This window comes from Triticum aestivum, chromosome 6A (genome assembly GCF_018294505.1).
Source record: "Triticum aestivum cultivar Chinese Spring chromosome 6A, IWGSC CS RefSeq v2.1, whole genome shotgun sequence".
NCBI classification, from domain to species: Eukaryota; Viridiplantae; Streptophyta; class Magnoliopsida; order Poales; family Poaceae; genus Triticum; species Triticum aestivum.
The window spans coordinates 74,572,878-74,589,417 of record NC_057809.1 but is presented as its reverse complement, the minus strand read 5'-3'; the positions used below and the strand labels follow the sequence as shown (position 1 = coordinate 74,589,417).

The window sequence follows — 16,540 nt, the reverse complement described above, 5'->3', positions numbered from 1 at the left end:
TTGCAACAACTACCAGTTTCAAATTGTAGTTGTAAAAACATGTTCCTTATGCAGAACATATCCATTTATTTGCTTATATAATTGTGAAACCTGTTGCGTGTCTCCTTGTTTCTCTTTCAGACTCGTATCTCTTACGCCAGGCAGAACTTTAGGGAAGATAGTGAGCCAAACCATCTTGAGGACAGCGAGATGACCCCAAGGTCCTGTCTTGATGAAGACAGTGAGTTGAAGCTACTCACCAGCAGGTGTGAGACAACCTCTGTGCAGTCGCCGCCTCAATCAGTTCGACTTCTTCAGTCTCAACTTAAAGCGGAAAGGCTTGCTTCAGCTCAGCTCCGACTTGAAGTCAAAGATCCAATGAAGATGTCAGAGGACTGCCGTGCGCACTATCATGCCTTAAATCTAGTGTTGATGCATCTATCGTTGACACAACTGAGGTCTACTCAGCTTCTTCAGCTGTTTGGGGGGCTCGACCTGGCCAGGCCTAGTGCCTTCTGAAGTGCTCTCAGTTTTGTATATTCTTTTGTCGGCGCGTTTATTTGCATTGGTGGCGAACTTTGATGCCCAGTGGATATAATATGTGTGATAGCTGTGATAGCCTAGCGTAAGTTGCTTGCTTATTTATTTCCTTGTTGTCTTGTTTATTTGTTTGCTTGTAGTCATTGCAGTTCTTTTTCCGCGGTTTGCTAGTGGCTGCAATAACCTATTTTTTAAAACTAGGCCACAATAACCATGGGCTAATATTTACTGTAGTGACACTGGGCCTCCTACGGGCCGTAGAAACAGTGGGCCTTCTACGGGCGTAGAAACAATGGGCCTTCTACGGGCCGTAGAAACAATGGGCCTTCTACGGGCCGTAGAAACAATGGGCCTTCTATAGGCCGTATCATCAATGGGCCTTATACGGGCAGTATGATCGATTGGCCAAACATAGGCCAATAACAGGCTGCATTATGGTCGTAAACGGGCTAGAGTTGGAATCGTCCGTTCATGGGCCGACCATAACGGGCCACCGTTAATAGGCCGTATTTGATGACGCTATGAAAACGGCCCAACGTATTAACGGACCACAAACGGGCTGACTGTAACCACGGGCTGAATTTGGCCCACAAGCAGAAAATGACAGTAACGGGCCGTAAGTAAACGAATGCTGGAAATGAGCCCAAGAATAAATGGGCTCCGAGAAGGCCGAAAGATAACATTGGCTGGAAACGGCCCAACGGAATAACGGGCCGTTAATGGGTATAAAGCGATACACTGTTCATTACGGGCCAGTTTCACCACGGGCCGTTAATGGGTGTAAAGTGATACACTATTCATTACGGGCCAGTTTCACCACGTGCCGTTAATAGGCCAAGAGTTACATAGGGCCTCATATGGGCCGAAAGACGTCATGGGCCATACATGGGCAAGAAGTGAAAACGGGCTGGAATCATATTGGGTGGCCCAGATGACGCTACTGGGCCTAATTCGGATAGGGCGTAACGAGCCTTGGGTTAGCGGGCTGTAAATGGGCTATATGCGAACAGGCCGTTAACAAGCTTTACATGGGCCGGCCCGCCACCTTTTGACCAAGTCAAACGGGCCAGCCTTTTCATAGTAATGGGCCTCTATTGGGTCGTGCCACGTGTCGACGTATCATAGGCGCCTTCTGTCCAATGAGTGGATGGCATCTGTCCCAACGATGAGCCGACACGTGTTTCCTCCAGCCAATGATGATTTTACACGTGGAAAATCCCCATTGGTCGGGGCTGTTAACTGGTTATCGGATCCAAAACCCGACCCGATAGCTTAACGACGTTCCTTTACGGTGGATGCCACGTGTCGGTCACCCTTGACGAAAGCACTTCTGTGACGCGGGATTTATCGTCATGAAAACTTCATACATGTCACTCTTGATTCATTAACGGATTTTGGATCATCACGGGGTCGGGTTTATCGAGAGTTGGTGCAAACTTCGCCGGTGCATCCGTTAACGGGTTATGATCAACTTGACGAAAGCACTTCTGTTAACGGATTTATCGAGAGTTGGTGCAAACTTCGCCGGTGCATCCAAACCCCGTGATATGATACGCTCTATCACACATAAGCCTCCTTATATCTTCCTCAAAACAGCCACCATACCTACCTATTATGGCATTTGCATAGCCATTCCGAGATATATTGCCATGCAACTTTCCACCGTTCCATTTATTATGACACGCTCCATCATTGTCACATTGCCTTGCATGATCATGTAATTGACATCGTATTTGTGGCAAAGCCACCTTCATAATTATTTCATACATGTCACTCTTGATTCATTGCATACCTCGGTACACCGCCGGAGGCATTCACATAGAGTCATATTTTGTTCTAAGTATCGAGTTGTAATTCTTGAGTTGTAAGTAAATAAAAGTGTGATGATTTTCATTATTAGAGCATTGTCCCATGTGAGGAAAGTTCTTCGAAAAAAAAGAGAAAGGCCATAAAAAAGAGAGGCCCAAAAAAAGAAAAAAAAAGAAAAAATGAGATAAAAAGAGAGAAGGGGCAATGTTACTATCCTTTTTCCACACATGTGCTTCAAAGTAGCACCATGATCTTCATGATAGAGAGTCTCTTATGTTGTCACTTTCATATACTAGTGGGAATTTTTCATTATAGAACTTGGCTTGTATATTCCAACAATGGGCTTCCTCAAAATGCCCTAGGTCTTCATGAGCAAGCAAGTTGGATGCACACCCACTTAGTTTCTTTTGTTGAGCTTTCATATATTTATAGCTCTAGTGCATCCGTTACATGGCAATCCCTACTCCTTGCATTGACATCAATTGATGGGTATCTCCATAGCCCGTTGATTAGCCGTGTCAATGTGAGACTTTCTCCCTTTTTGTCTTCTCACACAACCTCCATCATCATATTCTATTCCACCCATAGTGCTATATCCATGGCTCGCACTCATATATTGCGTGAAAGTTGAAAGAGTTTGAAAAGACTAAAGTACGAAACAATTGGTTGGCTTGTCATCGGGGTTGTGCATGATGGGAGCATTTTGTGTGACGAAAATGAAGCATGACCAAACTATATGATTTTGTAGGGATAAGCTTTCTTTGGCTATGTTATTTTGATAAGACATGATTGCTTGGTTAGCATTGCTTGAAGTATTATTATTTTTATGTCAATATTAAACTTCTATCTAGAATCTTTTGGATCTAAACATTCATGCCGCAATAAAGAGAAATACATTGAAAATTATGTTAGGTAATATTCCACATCAAAAAATTTATTTTTATCATTTACCTACTTGAGGACGAGCATGAATTAAGCTTGGGGATGCTTTATATGTCTCCAACGTATCTATAATTTTTGATTGTTCTATGCTATTATATTATCTGTTTTGGATGTTTATGGGCTTTATTATGCACTTTTATATTATTTTTGGGACTAGCCTATTAATCGAAGGCCTAATGCAAACTGTTGTTTTTTTTGCCTATTTTGGTGTTTCGCGGAAAAGGAATATCAAACGGAATGAAACCTTCACGAGAAACTTTTTTTTGGAACAAACGCAATTTGGGAGACTTGGAGTGGACGTCAAGGAAGCAGCGAGGCGGCCACGAGGTTGGGCGGCGCACCCCCACCCTCGTGGGCCCCTCGCAGGTCCACCGATCTACTTCTTTCACCTATATATACTCTTATACCCTGAAAATATCCAGGGGAGCCACGAAACCACTTTTCCACCGCCGCAACCTTCTGTACCCGTGAGATCCCATCTGGGGATCTTTTTAGACGATTTGCCAGAGGGGAATTCGATCACGGAGGGCTTCTACATCAACACCATAGCCTCTTCGATGATGTGTGAGTAGTTTACCACAAACCTTCGGGTTCATAGTTATTAGCTAAATGACAATCTTCTCTCTCTTTGGATCTCAATACAAAGTTCTCCTCGATGTTCTTAAAGATCTATTCAATGTAATTCTTTTTTTCTGGTGTGTTTGCCGAGATCCGATGAATTGTGGGTTTATGATTAAGATTATCTATGAACAATATTTGATTCTTCTCTGAATTCTTATATGCATGATTTGATATCTTTGCAAGTCTCTTCAAATTATCAGTTTGCTTTTGCCTACTAGATTGATCTTTCTTGCAATGAGAGAAGTGCTTAGCTTTGGGTTCAATCTTGCGGTGTCCTTTCCCAGTGACAACAGGGGCAGCAAGGCACATATTGTATTGTTGCCATCGAGGATAAAAAGATGGGGTTTATATCATATTGCTTGAGTTTATCCCTATACATTATGTCATCTTGCCTAATGTGTTACTCTGTTATTTTGAACTTAATACTCTAGATGCATACTGGATAGCAGTCGATGTGTGGAGTAATAGTAGTAGATGCAAAATCGTTTCGGTCTACTTGACACGGACGTGATGCCTATATTCATGATCATGCCTAGATATCATCATAACTATGCGCTTTTTCTATCAATTGCTCGGCAGTAATTTGTCCATCCACCGTAATATATGCTATCTTGAGAGAAGCTACTAGTGAAATCTATGACCCCCGGGTCTACTTTACATCATATAAGTTTTTGATCTACAATTCTAGTTTACTATTTATTTTGCAATCTTTACTTTTCAATCTATACAACAAAAATACCAAAATATTTATCTTATTATCTCTATCAGATCTCACTTTCGTAAGTGACCGTGAAGGGATTGACAACCCCTTTATCGCGTTGATTGCGAGGTTCTTGTTTGTTTGTGCAGGTACTAGGTGACTTGCGTGTAGTCTCCTACTATTGATACCTTGGTTCTAAAAAATGGAGGAAAATATTTACGCTACTTTGCTGCATCACTCTTTCCTCTTCAAGAAAAAACCAACGCATGCTCAAGAGGTAGCAAGGACCCATGGCTTTCTCTAGCGACGGCGAGGGCAAGGAAGACGTGGGAGCAGCAGCAGCAACGCGGGGGGAGTGAGGAATGACTTACGTCAAAAGAGTTACATCATGGATTACACAAGGCAATAGAAAATGGGAGTTCCTATATGACGCGTTCTGCGTCAAAATGCTGTCCTTTCGCACAGGCACGTCGTCGCGGTGCGCCAATTGGGCCGGCCCATTTGCAGTGTGCCAAAAATAGCATGTGAAAAATTGCACAAATATATATGGCTCTATGGATGGGAATCGAACCAGGACTAGTGACTTGTGCGCGCACGCTACTAGCCACTACGACGAAAGGGCTCAGTTGAGCAATATGCAGCGGAAAACTATAAGGACTAAAGAAAGTATAAGACTTAACACTTTTTAAAAAAAAATCCTTTACAATTTTCCATCTTTTAATTAAATTTTGAAAGTACAATTTTGTGTTGACAAGAGCAAACAATTTTATGATATCATGAACAAATTTTGAATTTCCGAAATGTTTTTTGAAAACATGAACATTTCCAGAATTTGTGAACAATTTGCTAAAGCAAGAACATTTTTTTAAATTTGAGAACAAATTTTGAAACGGAGAAAAATTTCAAAAATCCTGAACAAATATGGAAGCACAAACATTTTTTAAAAACATGAACATTTTCAGAATTTGTGCACAATTTTCTAAAGCGAGAATATTTTTTAAAATTTGAGAACAAATTTTGAAACGGAGAACAATTTCGGAAATCCTGAACAAATATGGAAGCACAAACACTTTTGAAAACATCAACATTTTCAGAATTTGTGCACCATTTTCTAAAGCAAGAACATTTTTTAAAATTTGAGAACAAACTTTGAAATGGAGAACAATTTCGAAAATCCTGAACAAATATGGAAGCACAAACATTATTTGAAAACATCAACATTTTCCAAATTTGTCCACAATTTTCTAAAGCAAGAATATTTTTTAAAATTAGAGAACAAATTATGAAACGGAGAACAATTTCAAAAATCCTGAACAAATATGGAAGCACAAACATTATTTGAAAACATCAACATTTTCGGAGTTTGTGCAGAATTTTCTAAAGAAAGAACATTTTTTAAAATTTGAGAACAAATTTTGAAATGGAAAACAATTTCGAAAATCCTGAACAAATAGGAAGCACAAACATTTTTTGAAAACATCAACATTTCCAGAATTTGTGCACAATTTTCTGAAGCAAGAACATTTTTTAAAATTTGAGAACAAATTTTGAAAGGGAGAACAATTTCGAAAATCCTGAACAAATATGGAAGCACAAACATTTTTTGAAAACATGAACATTTTCAGAATTTGTGAACAATTTTCTAAAGATAACATTTTTTACAAAGAACAATTCCGAAAATCCTGAACAAATATGGAAGCACAAACATTTTTTGAAAACATGATCATTTTCAGAATTTGTGAACAATTTTCTAAAGAAATAACAGTTTTTTAAATTTGAGAACCAATTTTGAAATAGAGAACAATTTCGAAAATCCTGAACAAATATGGAAGCACATTTTTTTTTTGAAAACATGAACATTTTCAGAATTTGTGGATAATTTTCTAAACAAATAACATTTTTTTTAAATTTTGAGAACAAATTTTGAAACAAAGAACAAATTCGAAAATCCTGAACAAATATGGAAGCGCAAACATTTTTGGAAACATGAACATTTTCAGAATTTGCGAACAATTTTCTAAAGAAATAACATTTTTTAAATTTCGAGAACAAATTTTGAAACAAAGAACAATTTCGAAAATCCTGAACAAATATGGAAGCACAAACATTTTTTGAAAACATGAACATTTTCAGAATTTGCGAACAATTTTCTAAAGGAATAACATTTTTTAAAATTTGAGTACAAATTTCGAAACAAAGAACAATTTCGAAAATCCTGAACAAATATGGAAGCACAAACATTTTTGAGAACATGAACATTTTCTGAATTTGTGAACAATTTTCTAAAGAAATAAAAAAATTATTAAATTTGAGAACAAATTTTTAAATAGAGAACAATTTCGAAAATTCTGAAAAAATATGGAAGCACAAACATTTTTTGAAAACATGAACATTTTCCGAATTTGTGAACTTGAGAACAAATTTTGAAACAGAGGACAATTTCGAAAATTCTGAAAAAATATGGAAGCACCAACATTTTTTGTATACGTGCACAAAAATTTGAAATCCAGAAACGTTTTTGGAATGTTTGAACAAATTTTGTAAAACACAGACATTTTTTTACAGACAATGCAGTCTTTTATTTGAAAATATCCTAGCATTTGTTGGAAAGGCAAACAGATTTCGAATATTTTGAACAATTTTTATTTTCCATTTTTGAACATTTTTTTTCAAAATTCAAACATTTTTTAAAATTTTGAGAATTATTAAACTTCCGAATAATTTTTGGAAATGTGAACAAAATTTAAGTATTTTATGAAAAAAGCAGGACAAAAGAAAAACAAATGGAGAAACAAAAAAAGAAAAAACAAAGAAAAGGAAACAGAACAAGGAAAAGAGAAAAAAAAACAGGAAAAAAGAAAACGAGAAAAACAAACAAAGAAAAAAACCAGTTCAGGAACCTTCTAGAAGTTTCCCAAAACCAAAAAAACGGCTGGAAACCTCTAGAAGGTTCCCAAAACAGGGACGATGAAAGCTTATAAACGGGCTGGCCGAGTCGAACGATAGCTCGGTCTCTCACTGTGGAGGAAACCTAGACAGTATGACACAACGTGCGTCCAGTAGGAAATTCCAGAGAAAATGGGATGGACTGATTAAAGAGTGGGAACTCTCTACTAAAGCCCATTCTCGTCAAGAGTTAGGCACCTCCTCGTCGTAGATGGAGGTCGACGCGACAGTCCACGTGCTTTCGAGCTACAAATTGTATCCTTGTTTATGTTATAAAAAAAATCTTGCAGCTCCAACCGATTTCCCTGAGAGTGCCCGTTCCAATAGGAATCTCTCCCCTTTTCAATTGACGCCCGGCTCTGACTACCCGAGTCAAGCAAGATATTGACCACCAATCCGCCACCCCACGGCCCACACGTCATCGACCCACACACGCTCGTGGCCAACAAACCTCCTCCGTCCCAGTCGGCGCTGCGTGTGGCCGCACCCAGCACGCCACGGCAGTTCGCAGTTAACAATGCTTCTACTTAAATCCCTTTCGCCCCTCCGCCACAACGCCGTCCCTCCACTTCGAAGTCCCCCTCCCACCTCTCGCTGCCCCCGTCCAGTCGCCCCGGCCCACCCCACCTCCCGCGCGCCGCCGCCATGGGCTCCGTCGCCGGGGACGCCGTGCGCCTCGCCTACCCGCCCGTCCGCCGCGACGAGTCCGTCGTCGACACCTACCACGGCGCCCAGATCCCCGACCCCTACCGCTGGTAAGATTGACTGCGATTTTTTTCCCTGTTGGTCTTCGGGGTTTGGTTGGTTGACTGACTGCGCTTCGCGGTCGCAGGCTGGAGGACCCGGACTCGGAGGAGACCAAGGAGTTCGTGGCGGCCCAGGCGGAGCTGGCCGAGTCGGTGCTCGCCGGCTGCGCCGACAGGGAGGGCCTGCGCCGCGAGGTCACGCGCCTCTTCGACCACCCGCGCCACGCCGCGCCCTTCCGCCGCGGCGACAAGTACTTCCACTTCCACAACTCCGGCCTCCAGGCCCAGAGCGTCCTCTACGTGCAGGTGCGCCTGCCCGCCACACGCCCAGATCGAGCTTTGCATCGATAATGGAGTTAAATATCATGCATCTACATGCTTCCCTGTCACTCCCGTGCTGGCCCCTGATTAGTGATGGTGGTGATCTGGTGTCACGTGCAGCTCCCCGATTAGGAATATGCCACACGCCATTATCTGATTATTATTGTTTCTGATTGTAGTTTCACCACTACCGTGTGTCTCTGTTCAAATCGTGTTGCTCCAGTACGCTCTTGATGAGCTGGTACACTAGTTTGACCGTGCTATGCCGTGACAATGCAGGATGATTTGGAAGCAGAGGCGGAGGTCCTCTTGGATCCAAACACTCTAAGCAAGGATGGAACTGTTGCTCTTTCAACGTATTCTATTAGCGAGGATGGCAAGTACATCGCTTACGGGCTAAGTGAGAGTGGCAGTGACTGGATCACTATTCGCGTTATGGGCATTGCAGACAGGCAGGATATGCCTGACAAATTGTCCTGGGTAAGTAGATTTGCAACTCGCTATTGCACCTTAGTAGAATCGTTTCTTTTTTGTCTGAACAGTACTGTGCTTACCTGTTGCTTCTCCTAATTTTTCATGAAATCCTACATGTGGCTATCTATGATGCAGGTGAAGTTCTCATCTATAAGTTGGACACATGACGGAAAAGGGTTTTTCTATGGCCGATATCCTGCGCCTGGGTAGGTCTACGGACTTTCTACCTTTTTATAATGTAGTACCCACTTCTTAATTCTTGTCATTCCTTTTGTCAGAGTGGAATTGGATGCTGGAACCGAGACAAATATCAATCTTAATCATCAGATATATTACCATATCTTGGGGTCTGATCAGTCAGAGGATATACTATGCTGGAAAGATCCTGAAAACCCCAAACATTCCCTTGGTGCATCGGTCACTGAAGATGGAAAGGTATTTCCCTTCCCTCTCTTAGACCATATCTGGTTCTTCATTTTCTTTTCAGTGTGTCTATGTCATGGTTGTCAAAATCTCCATTCGTGTCTTCAGATTAACGACCCTAAAAGATTTTAGTACCTAACAAATTGCATACCATATGCCCTTTTATAGTTACAATAAAGATTCACCTTTTGTTCATTCATATATTACTATTATTTGCCTACCCCAATTTGTTCATTCATATATTACTATTATTTGCACAAATGTCATGTATCTTCATTTAATTTTCAAAATAATATCTTTGAATGTATGATTTAAAACATATCATTAAACATTTGGGCAGCACCAAATATAATAAAGTTTTCATCCTAATTCTTTAATGATTTACTCACATTTGGCCAGCACCAAATATAATAAATCTAGCAATAGAGAAGGACTAAAATTGCAAGAATACAGTGCCTAAAACAGCACACTAGTATTTCAATGAGGGTGTAATCTGCATGCTTTTTAAGTGGTTTACATATGTTCTGCTAATCACAAAAGGCAGAGGGACTATGGACTTATACCTTCAACTATTTAATTAGTGAAATGTCTTGGAAGCTATATATTTCCTAGAGAAGATAGTTATCTTAACCTTATGTTTTGTTGGCAGTACATCATACTGGGTACCTATGATGGTTGTGATCCTGTCAACAAGCTATACTATTGTGAAATTTCTTCACTTCCTCATGGATTAGAGGGTTTCAGAGAGACAAAGGAAATGCTTCCATTTGTCAAGCTTATAGACAACTTTGATGCTCAATATCAAGTTGTGGCAAACGATGGTGATGAATTTACATTCCTGACCAATAAAAATGCTCCAAAGAATAAGCTGGTAAGGGTAAATATAAAAAAGCCAGAGGCGTGGACTGATGTTCTTCCTGAGCATGAAAGAGATGTGCTTGAGTCAGCTGACGCGGTTAATGGAAACCAGTTGGTGGTGTGTTACATGTCAGATGTTAAACATACTCTGCAGATAAGAGACCTTATAACTGGAAATTTGCTTCATCAGTTGCCTCTAGAGATTGGTTCTGTTTCAGAGATCTCTTGTAGACGGGAAGACAAGGAAGTTTTTATTGGCTTCACGAGCTTTCTTTCTCCGGGTATTATTTATAGGTGTAACTTAGCATCTACAATCCCTGAAATGAAGACCTTCCGAGAAATTTCAGTTCCTGGGTTTGATCGCACAAGCTTTGAAGTTAAGCAGGTATGTCATGCATCCTCTAATTTTTAAACATTTAATATAAGATAATAGCTAACTAAGATCACCGATCTAAGTAGATGGTAATTACAACTTCTATTAAAGTATTTAAACATAAAAAAGTGAGGATTTTTTTTGAGTTTTAACAAATTACCAACTCAAATCCAATTTTTTTTTGAGATTTAAAAAAGAGTTTGTCATTCTCGCAAGTTACGTTGTCTTGAGTAAAATCTATTTTTAAAAGTATCGACAGGGCAAACTCAATTGGATTTCCCCCTAGTTCTTGCCTTTGGGTAATGTTGCTGATTCTTGGTGTTTTCTGGCACAGCTGGTTTTTATCTAGTTCTATTTTGTCATTTTCTCAAGGCAAAGGTTTCCCCTGTTTTGTGAATGTACACAATCCATGCAAAAAGCATAAGCGCACTGCAATCGCAGAGCTAAACCGAAACTCCCACCAGTCACCGGGAGTTTCTGTTTGTCAAACTGGTTCATTGATCCAGGCCCAGCGGAGTGACAACTTCCGTTTTTGTTGGAGATCTCTCTCTTCTAAATATTTTTAAGCCCGTAGCCTCTTTTTTGTCTTGTCTTGAAATCTTACCGCTTTACTATTACTGTTTTAATTTTGTTAACTATTGATTTTTCAGATTTTTGTCCCTAGTAAGGATGGAACCAAGATTCCCATGTTCATAATGTCGAAGAAAGATATCGAACTCGATGGATCACATCCAACTTTGCTATATGGTTATGGTGGATTCAACATAAGCATTACCCCTTCTTTCAGTGTTAGTCGTCTTGTCCTATGCAAGAACATGGGTTCTGTTGTCTGCATTGCGAACATCCGGGGTGGTGGAGAATATGGGGAGGAGTGGCACAAAGCTGGAGCACTTGCAAAGAAACAGAATTGTTTTGATGACTTCATTGCTTGTGCGGAACAACTTATTTCTTCTGGTTACACAAGTAACAAGAAAATATGTATTGAAGGTGGAAGCAATGGTGGTCTTCTAATTGCTGCTTGTATTAACCAGGTTAGAGTAAATCCTCATTTTATTACAAAGCTACATGAGCTTTCAAGTTTATCTTATGGTAATATCAGAATACAATATTTGGCATGCATATCTTTAACCTGCACTGTGTTGCAGCGGCCTGACCTTTTTGGGTGTGCCCTGGCTCATGTTGGTGTCATGGATATGCTTCGGTTTCACAAGTTCACAATCGGTATTTTCTAGTTCTGTTGTGGATTTGGTGATTAGCTGTACTTTACCTCTATTTATTTATACAGCTTATCAATAGATGCTTGATGTTTTCTGTAGGTCATGCCTGGACTACAGATTATGGTTGTTCAGATAAGGAAGAAGAATTCGGCTGGCTTATCAAGTATGGGAGTTTCTGTTGTTTCCATATACCTGTTTATCACTATTAGTTTAGGCATTATATAGTCATTACTGCATTGGTTGTGGGGTCACGTACAATATTGCCATGCCACATTAGTATTGATCTTTTGGCAGTGGTGGAGCTTGGACCCGTAGTAAAGAGGAGGTGGTGCGGAGCACCTAATTAATTACTATGTAATTAGACACATGCTGGGAGCTAACTTTATCAAAATAGCTCATGTGCTAATACTTCCATTGAGTTGCACATTTGGCCTCGCTCTCTTCCCCTTGGTTTCAGAAATCAGAAAATAAATAAATCTCACACGCGTACCCAAATGCATGTCATTTTCTGTTACAAGACCGCCCGGATGACCAGATCCTACAACCTACTAGGCTAAATATAGGTATCGGACCAGGCCGATTACTCCGACTTCTACACGGGGACGCACCATCATACTCCAAAACCTGTATCATTGTACTCCAAAACCTGTATCTACCTGGCACCCTGGGTTATAGTTGTAACCGGCTAGGGATTTACTAGTAAACTGATTCGGGATTTATGTTAACTTTGTCGTGCTGACTATATGAGGCGGCGCACGGATCAGTCGTTCGATACGCAAAAAGCAAAAATGAGACGCTCAATCCTATTAACCTTGAGAGCTCCTTTGAATACCTTGTGACGGTGTTATGGCCCAGGGGTGCCTCACCTTGCTGGTTACCAGCCCAAGTAGGCCGGCCTGAGGACCCCTAGGTCGGTTCTGCCTTGGGCCATCAGTCCGGCCCATGTGCCTCATAGGAGAAGAGTCTTGAAGCAGCCGGAGCAGTCCTCCACTGGACTCCCCTTCACGGAGATAGCCGACTAGGTTGTGTAACCCTAGGGGTCGCGATATGTTATATAAGCCGGGGCCGAGCTAGTTGATGGATCATATAATCCTTTGGTTTTACCCCAATCCCAATATACACAGAGCAGGAGTACCTCTATCATAGGGCCTGAACCTGGGTAAAGTTGTCTCATGTTTCCCCTCTGAACTAATATACCACGTTGGGATACCCTACCGAGGGATCTGCCGGAATCATCTCCAACAATGGTGGCCCATTCAGATCTAGTGTGGTGAACGCAGAGGTTTAATGGGATCAGAATCATCTCCGACAGTGGTGGCCCATTCAGATCTAGTGTGGTGAACGCAGAGGTTTGATGGGATCGCTGACGTCCATCAGAGATCCCATCAAACCTCTGCGTTCACCACGCAAGACCTGCATGGGCCACCACTGTCGGAGTTGATTCCGGTAGATCCCTTGGTAGGGTATCCCAGTGGTGATTAGGTCGGAGGAGAAAAACATGAGGCGATTTTACCCAGGTTCGGACCCTCTGATAGAGGTAAACCCAACTCCTCCTCCGTGTATATTGCGATTGGGGTGTACAAAGTACAGGTAAAATTCAAGGATTGTATGATGATCTATCGATTAGCTCGGTCCCGGCTTATATAACATATAGGGGCCCCTAGGTTTTACACAACCTAGTCGGATACGTCGGTAGAGGGGAGTCCTCCATGGCTCTGGCTTCCTTGCTTTCAACGGCAAGGCTTCTAGAGTCTTCTCCTACGAGGCCCATGGGCCAGACTGATGGCCCAGGGCGGAACCGACCTAGGGGGCCTTGGGCTGGTAACCAGCAAGGCGAGGCACCCCTGGCCCGTAACACCATTAAAAACCTTTCATGCTTTTTAAGTAGGAGAGATTTGATGGAATCAGACCACACTTGCTCCCATTAGATAGGGGAAAATATGCTCTGATTAATTGAATGTTACTTGAAAAAATTTATCGCATAGATTCTCACACGAGGTTGATGTTGATAGAGTATAGGAATATATCTAAAAATAAATAAACCTAACCAACTATAGAATGATCCCTCCAGTTTCCAATTACTGGTACAGCTCACCTCACATGAACAGTTGTGCATGATCCCTACAGTACAACACGATCAGCAAAACGCCGTCTTTAGGACCAGACAGTAAAAGTGGACTTGCTCATTACTTGGAGATATAATTAGGGAGTGATTTTCTATTGCTCTGGTGGTTGATCTAATTGTTTTGTTTCGTAAGTGTTCAATTCATATTTGTTTCATCATTCTTGCATTTGCTCTAGTAAATTATTCTTGACGTTTTTTTTGCGTACTTATGTGTTGTACTACTGGTGGGCATTTACTAGATATTCTCCCCTTCATAACGTGAAGAGACCTTGGGAGCAAAGCTTTGGTGATAATTGTCAGTATCCAGCAACCATGCTGTTGACAGCTGATCATGATGACCGTGTTGTGCCATTGCACTCGCTGAAGTTGTTGGCTGTAAGTAGAATTCTGTGTCTGTTTCTCCTTTCCATTCTAATGGAATCCTCCATTACCACTTAGTATTCTATTCGATATGAAAATTGATGGCATAGATATGATATAGTTTAACTTATATCATGTGAATGTGGAAAATATTGTATTTACCTCTTTGATTTTACACTCTTGTTGTTTGTCACAGGGGCAGTTATGTTTTATTTTAGTTTATTCTGTCCTGTAGTCTGAACTCCATTATTGTTCATTATTCAAATACCTCAACATAATAATTCACTGGGTAAACATAACCACATGATGAAAAGCCAAACACAGCTATCAATAGATATCTCTTTCTTACTTCATACTGTAAAACAATGTCTTAATCCATGCAAAAGTGGAAACTTTAAGCTTTATAAGACCTTTTCAGTTGTCCAGGGATCAAGTTGTTGGTCACATGAGTATCACTGAGTTTGTTGGATAAGTTAACAACTTTGTGATTTGATAAACTGCACAAACATAAACATCATATAGACTCTTTTCCTAAATATATATTTTCAGAAAGTACCTGAATGGTATTCAAGTAAAGGCTGACTTTTTAATGAACAAGTAGCAACTTCTCCTGGTTCTCTTTTTGTATTCGATCTTGCATCTCTACTTCGACTCGTTTTCTGATAGTTTTGGGTGCTCTTAATAGGATCTTTGGGTGTTCTGTACTTTTGACTCGTAGAGTTAGGTTACCATCATATTTCGAAGAAATGTAGATTGTCTTTTGGTTGTATTGTTGTTCTGCAGTTTAATGATAATTGTTTTTCAGTGCAAAATGCAAATGAAGACAATTTATTGTGGTTCTTATTTGTCATTTACAGTACAAATCAGTTTTACAACCATGTAATTTGTAGTGTGTCAGTGAGAAATTTGGTGTGTTGTCACATGGAACTAGACTGTCAAGCAATATGCAGGTGCTACTTTTGCTGAAACCATGATCAGACCCTAACTATAAGTTCTTGTAATTACAAACCTTCACCTGTGTGCGTTCCTGTTTGATGGCGGATGTTGCAAACTATCTTGAATATCTAAGCATTATCTGATGATTAGCTAGTGTGTTTCCTTGCGTGTTTACTGTTCTTACACCTTTTGCTTTGCTTGCTATTCACAGACAATGCAGCATGTCTTGTGCACTAGCATTGAGAACAGCCCGCAGACCAACCCAATAGTTGGTCGCATTGACCGCAAGTCAGGGCATGGAGCTGGCAGGCCGACTAAAAAATTGGTTTGTGCAAAACCGCTTCTCAAATCCTAGAGTTATGTTTTAGTTTCACTTATTCACTTATTTATTGCATGCCTTGGGTTCAATTTCAGATTGATGAGGCCGCGGACCGTTACAGTTTTATGTCGAAGATGTTGGGCGCTACATGGACTGAGTAGTTCAATTCTGTCCTGGAGATGCTGTGTGCTGAGCACACAAGACGGTGGAAGGTGTAATCCTGGAGGGGAAAGATTGCTATCGCTTCAGCTGCTGAACAGTTTTTGAGTTCAAGTACTACAATTCTTTGAAGCTTACAACACTTGCAATGTTTGTGTTGTGCAAGCTTATCCGAGCCTATATATTCTTCCATATGTGAAAGGGGTGTGTGTTTCTGCTTAGAAAAATGCTGTTGAAAACTTGAAATGGACCAATGAAGCTGTCTGGCTGGAACGATTTAGTCAGGACGCTCAGTCTGGCCCTCGGGGCTCAGGTTATGCTTGATAGATTTATTTAAAGTGTTTTCTTGATTTCTTTGCATATCATACCATTTTATTTTCATGTGTATTTGTTGCATCGTTGAAGGTGGCAATCGGTTAGGGTTTCATCGACCCATATAGTAATCCTGGCATGGACATCCTGGCCTGGTGTCTTGGGCTGTGGCCGGGCTTGGGCTTCACTTTTCTGCCTGAAGTCTAGTCCAATAAGAGTTATTTTTTGTATTTTTAAAAATAGGTTTAATTTTTTTTGCAGGCAAATCTTTTACTCATCTGTTTAACCGTCAACTAATTCTAGACGTAGGGAGCATTATTTTGCCCTTGAAATCATTCAACTACTTTTTCTAGAAAACATGCTATTTTCTGGGCCATGGA

General features: G+C 40.6%; 1 protein-coding gene across 1 annotated transcript; it reads left to right on the top strand.

Annotated features, from left to right (window-relative positions):
- The first annotated feature begins 8,062 nt into the window (after positions 1-8,062).
- LOC123132129 (prolyl endopeptidase) lies at positions 8,063-16,198 on the top strand. The gene is made up of 12 exons (XM_044551887.1): positions 8,063-8,292; positions 8,370-8,589; positions 8,884-9,084; positions 9,214-9,284; positions 9,357-9,513; positions 10,151-10,744; positions 11,383-11,763; positions 11,878-11,953; positions 12,049-12,112; positions 14,314-14,449; positions 15,582-15,695; positions 15,785-16,198. Exons 1-12 carry the CDS (start codon positions 8,183-8,185, stop codon positions 15,848-15,850), a joined length of 2,190 nt encoding a protein of 729 aa, XP_044407822.1. The 5' UTR covers positions 8,063-8,182; the 3' UTR covers positions 15,851-16,198.
- Positions 16,199-16,540: the final 342 nt, after the last annotated feature.

Excerpts from the sequence above, each read along its gene's own strand:
- LOC123132129 (XM_044551887.1), top strand. The coding sequence starts at position 8,183 with ATGGGCTCCGTCGCCGGGGACGCCGTGCGCCTCGCCTACCCGCCCGTC. Across the intron at positions 8,293-8,369 it reads ATCCCCGACCCCTACCGCTG|GCTGGAGGACCCGGACTCGG; the intron begins GTAAGATTGACT and ends TCGCGGTCGCAG. Across the intron at positions 8,590-8,883 it reads AGAGCGTCCTCTACGTGCAG|GATGATTTGGAAGCAGAGGC; the intron begins GTGCGCCTGCCC and ends GTGACAATGCAG.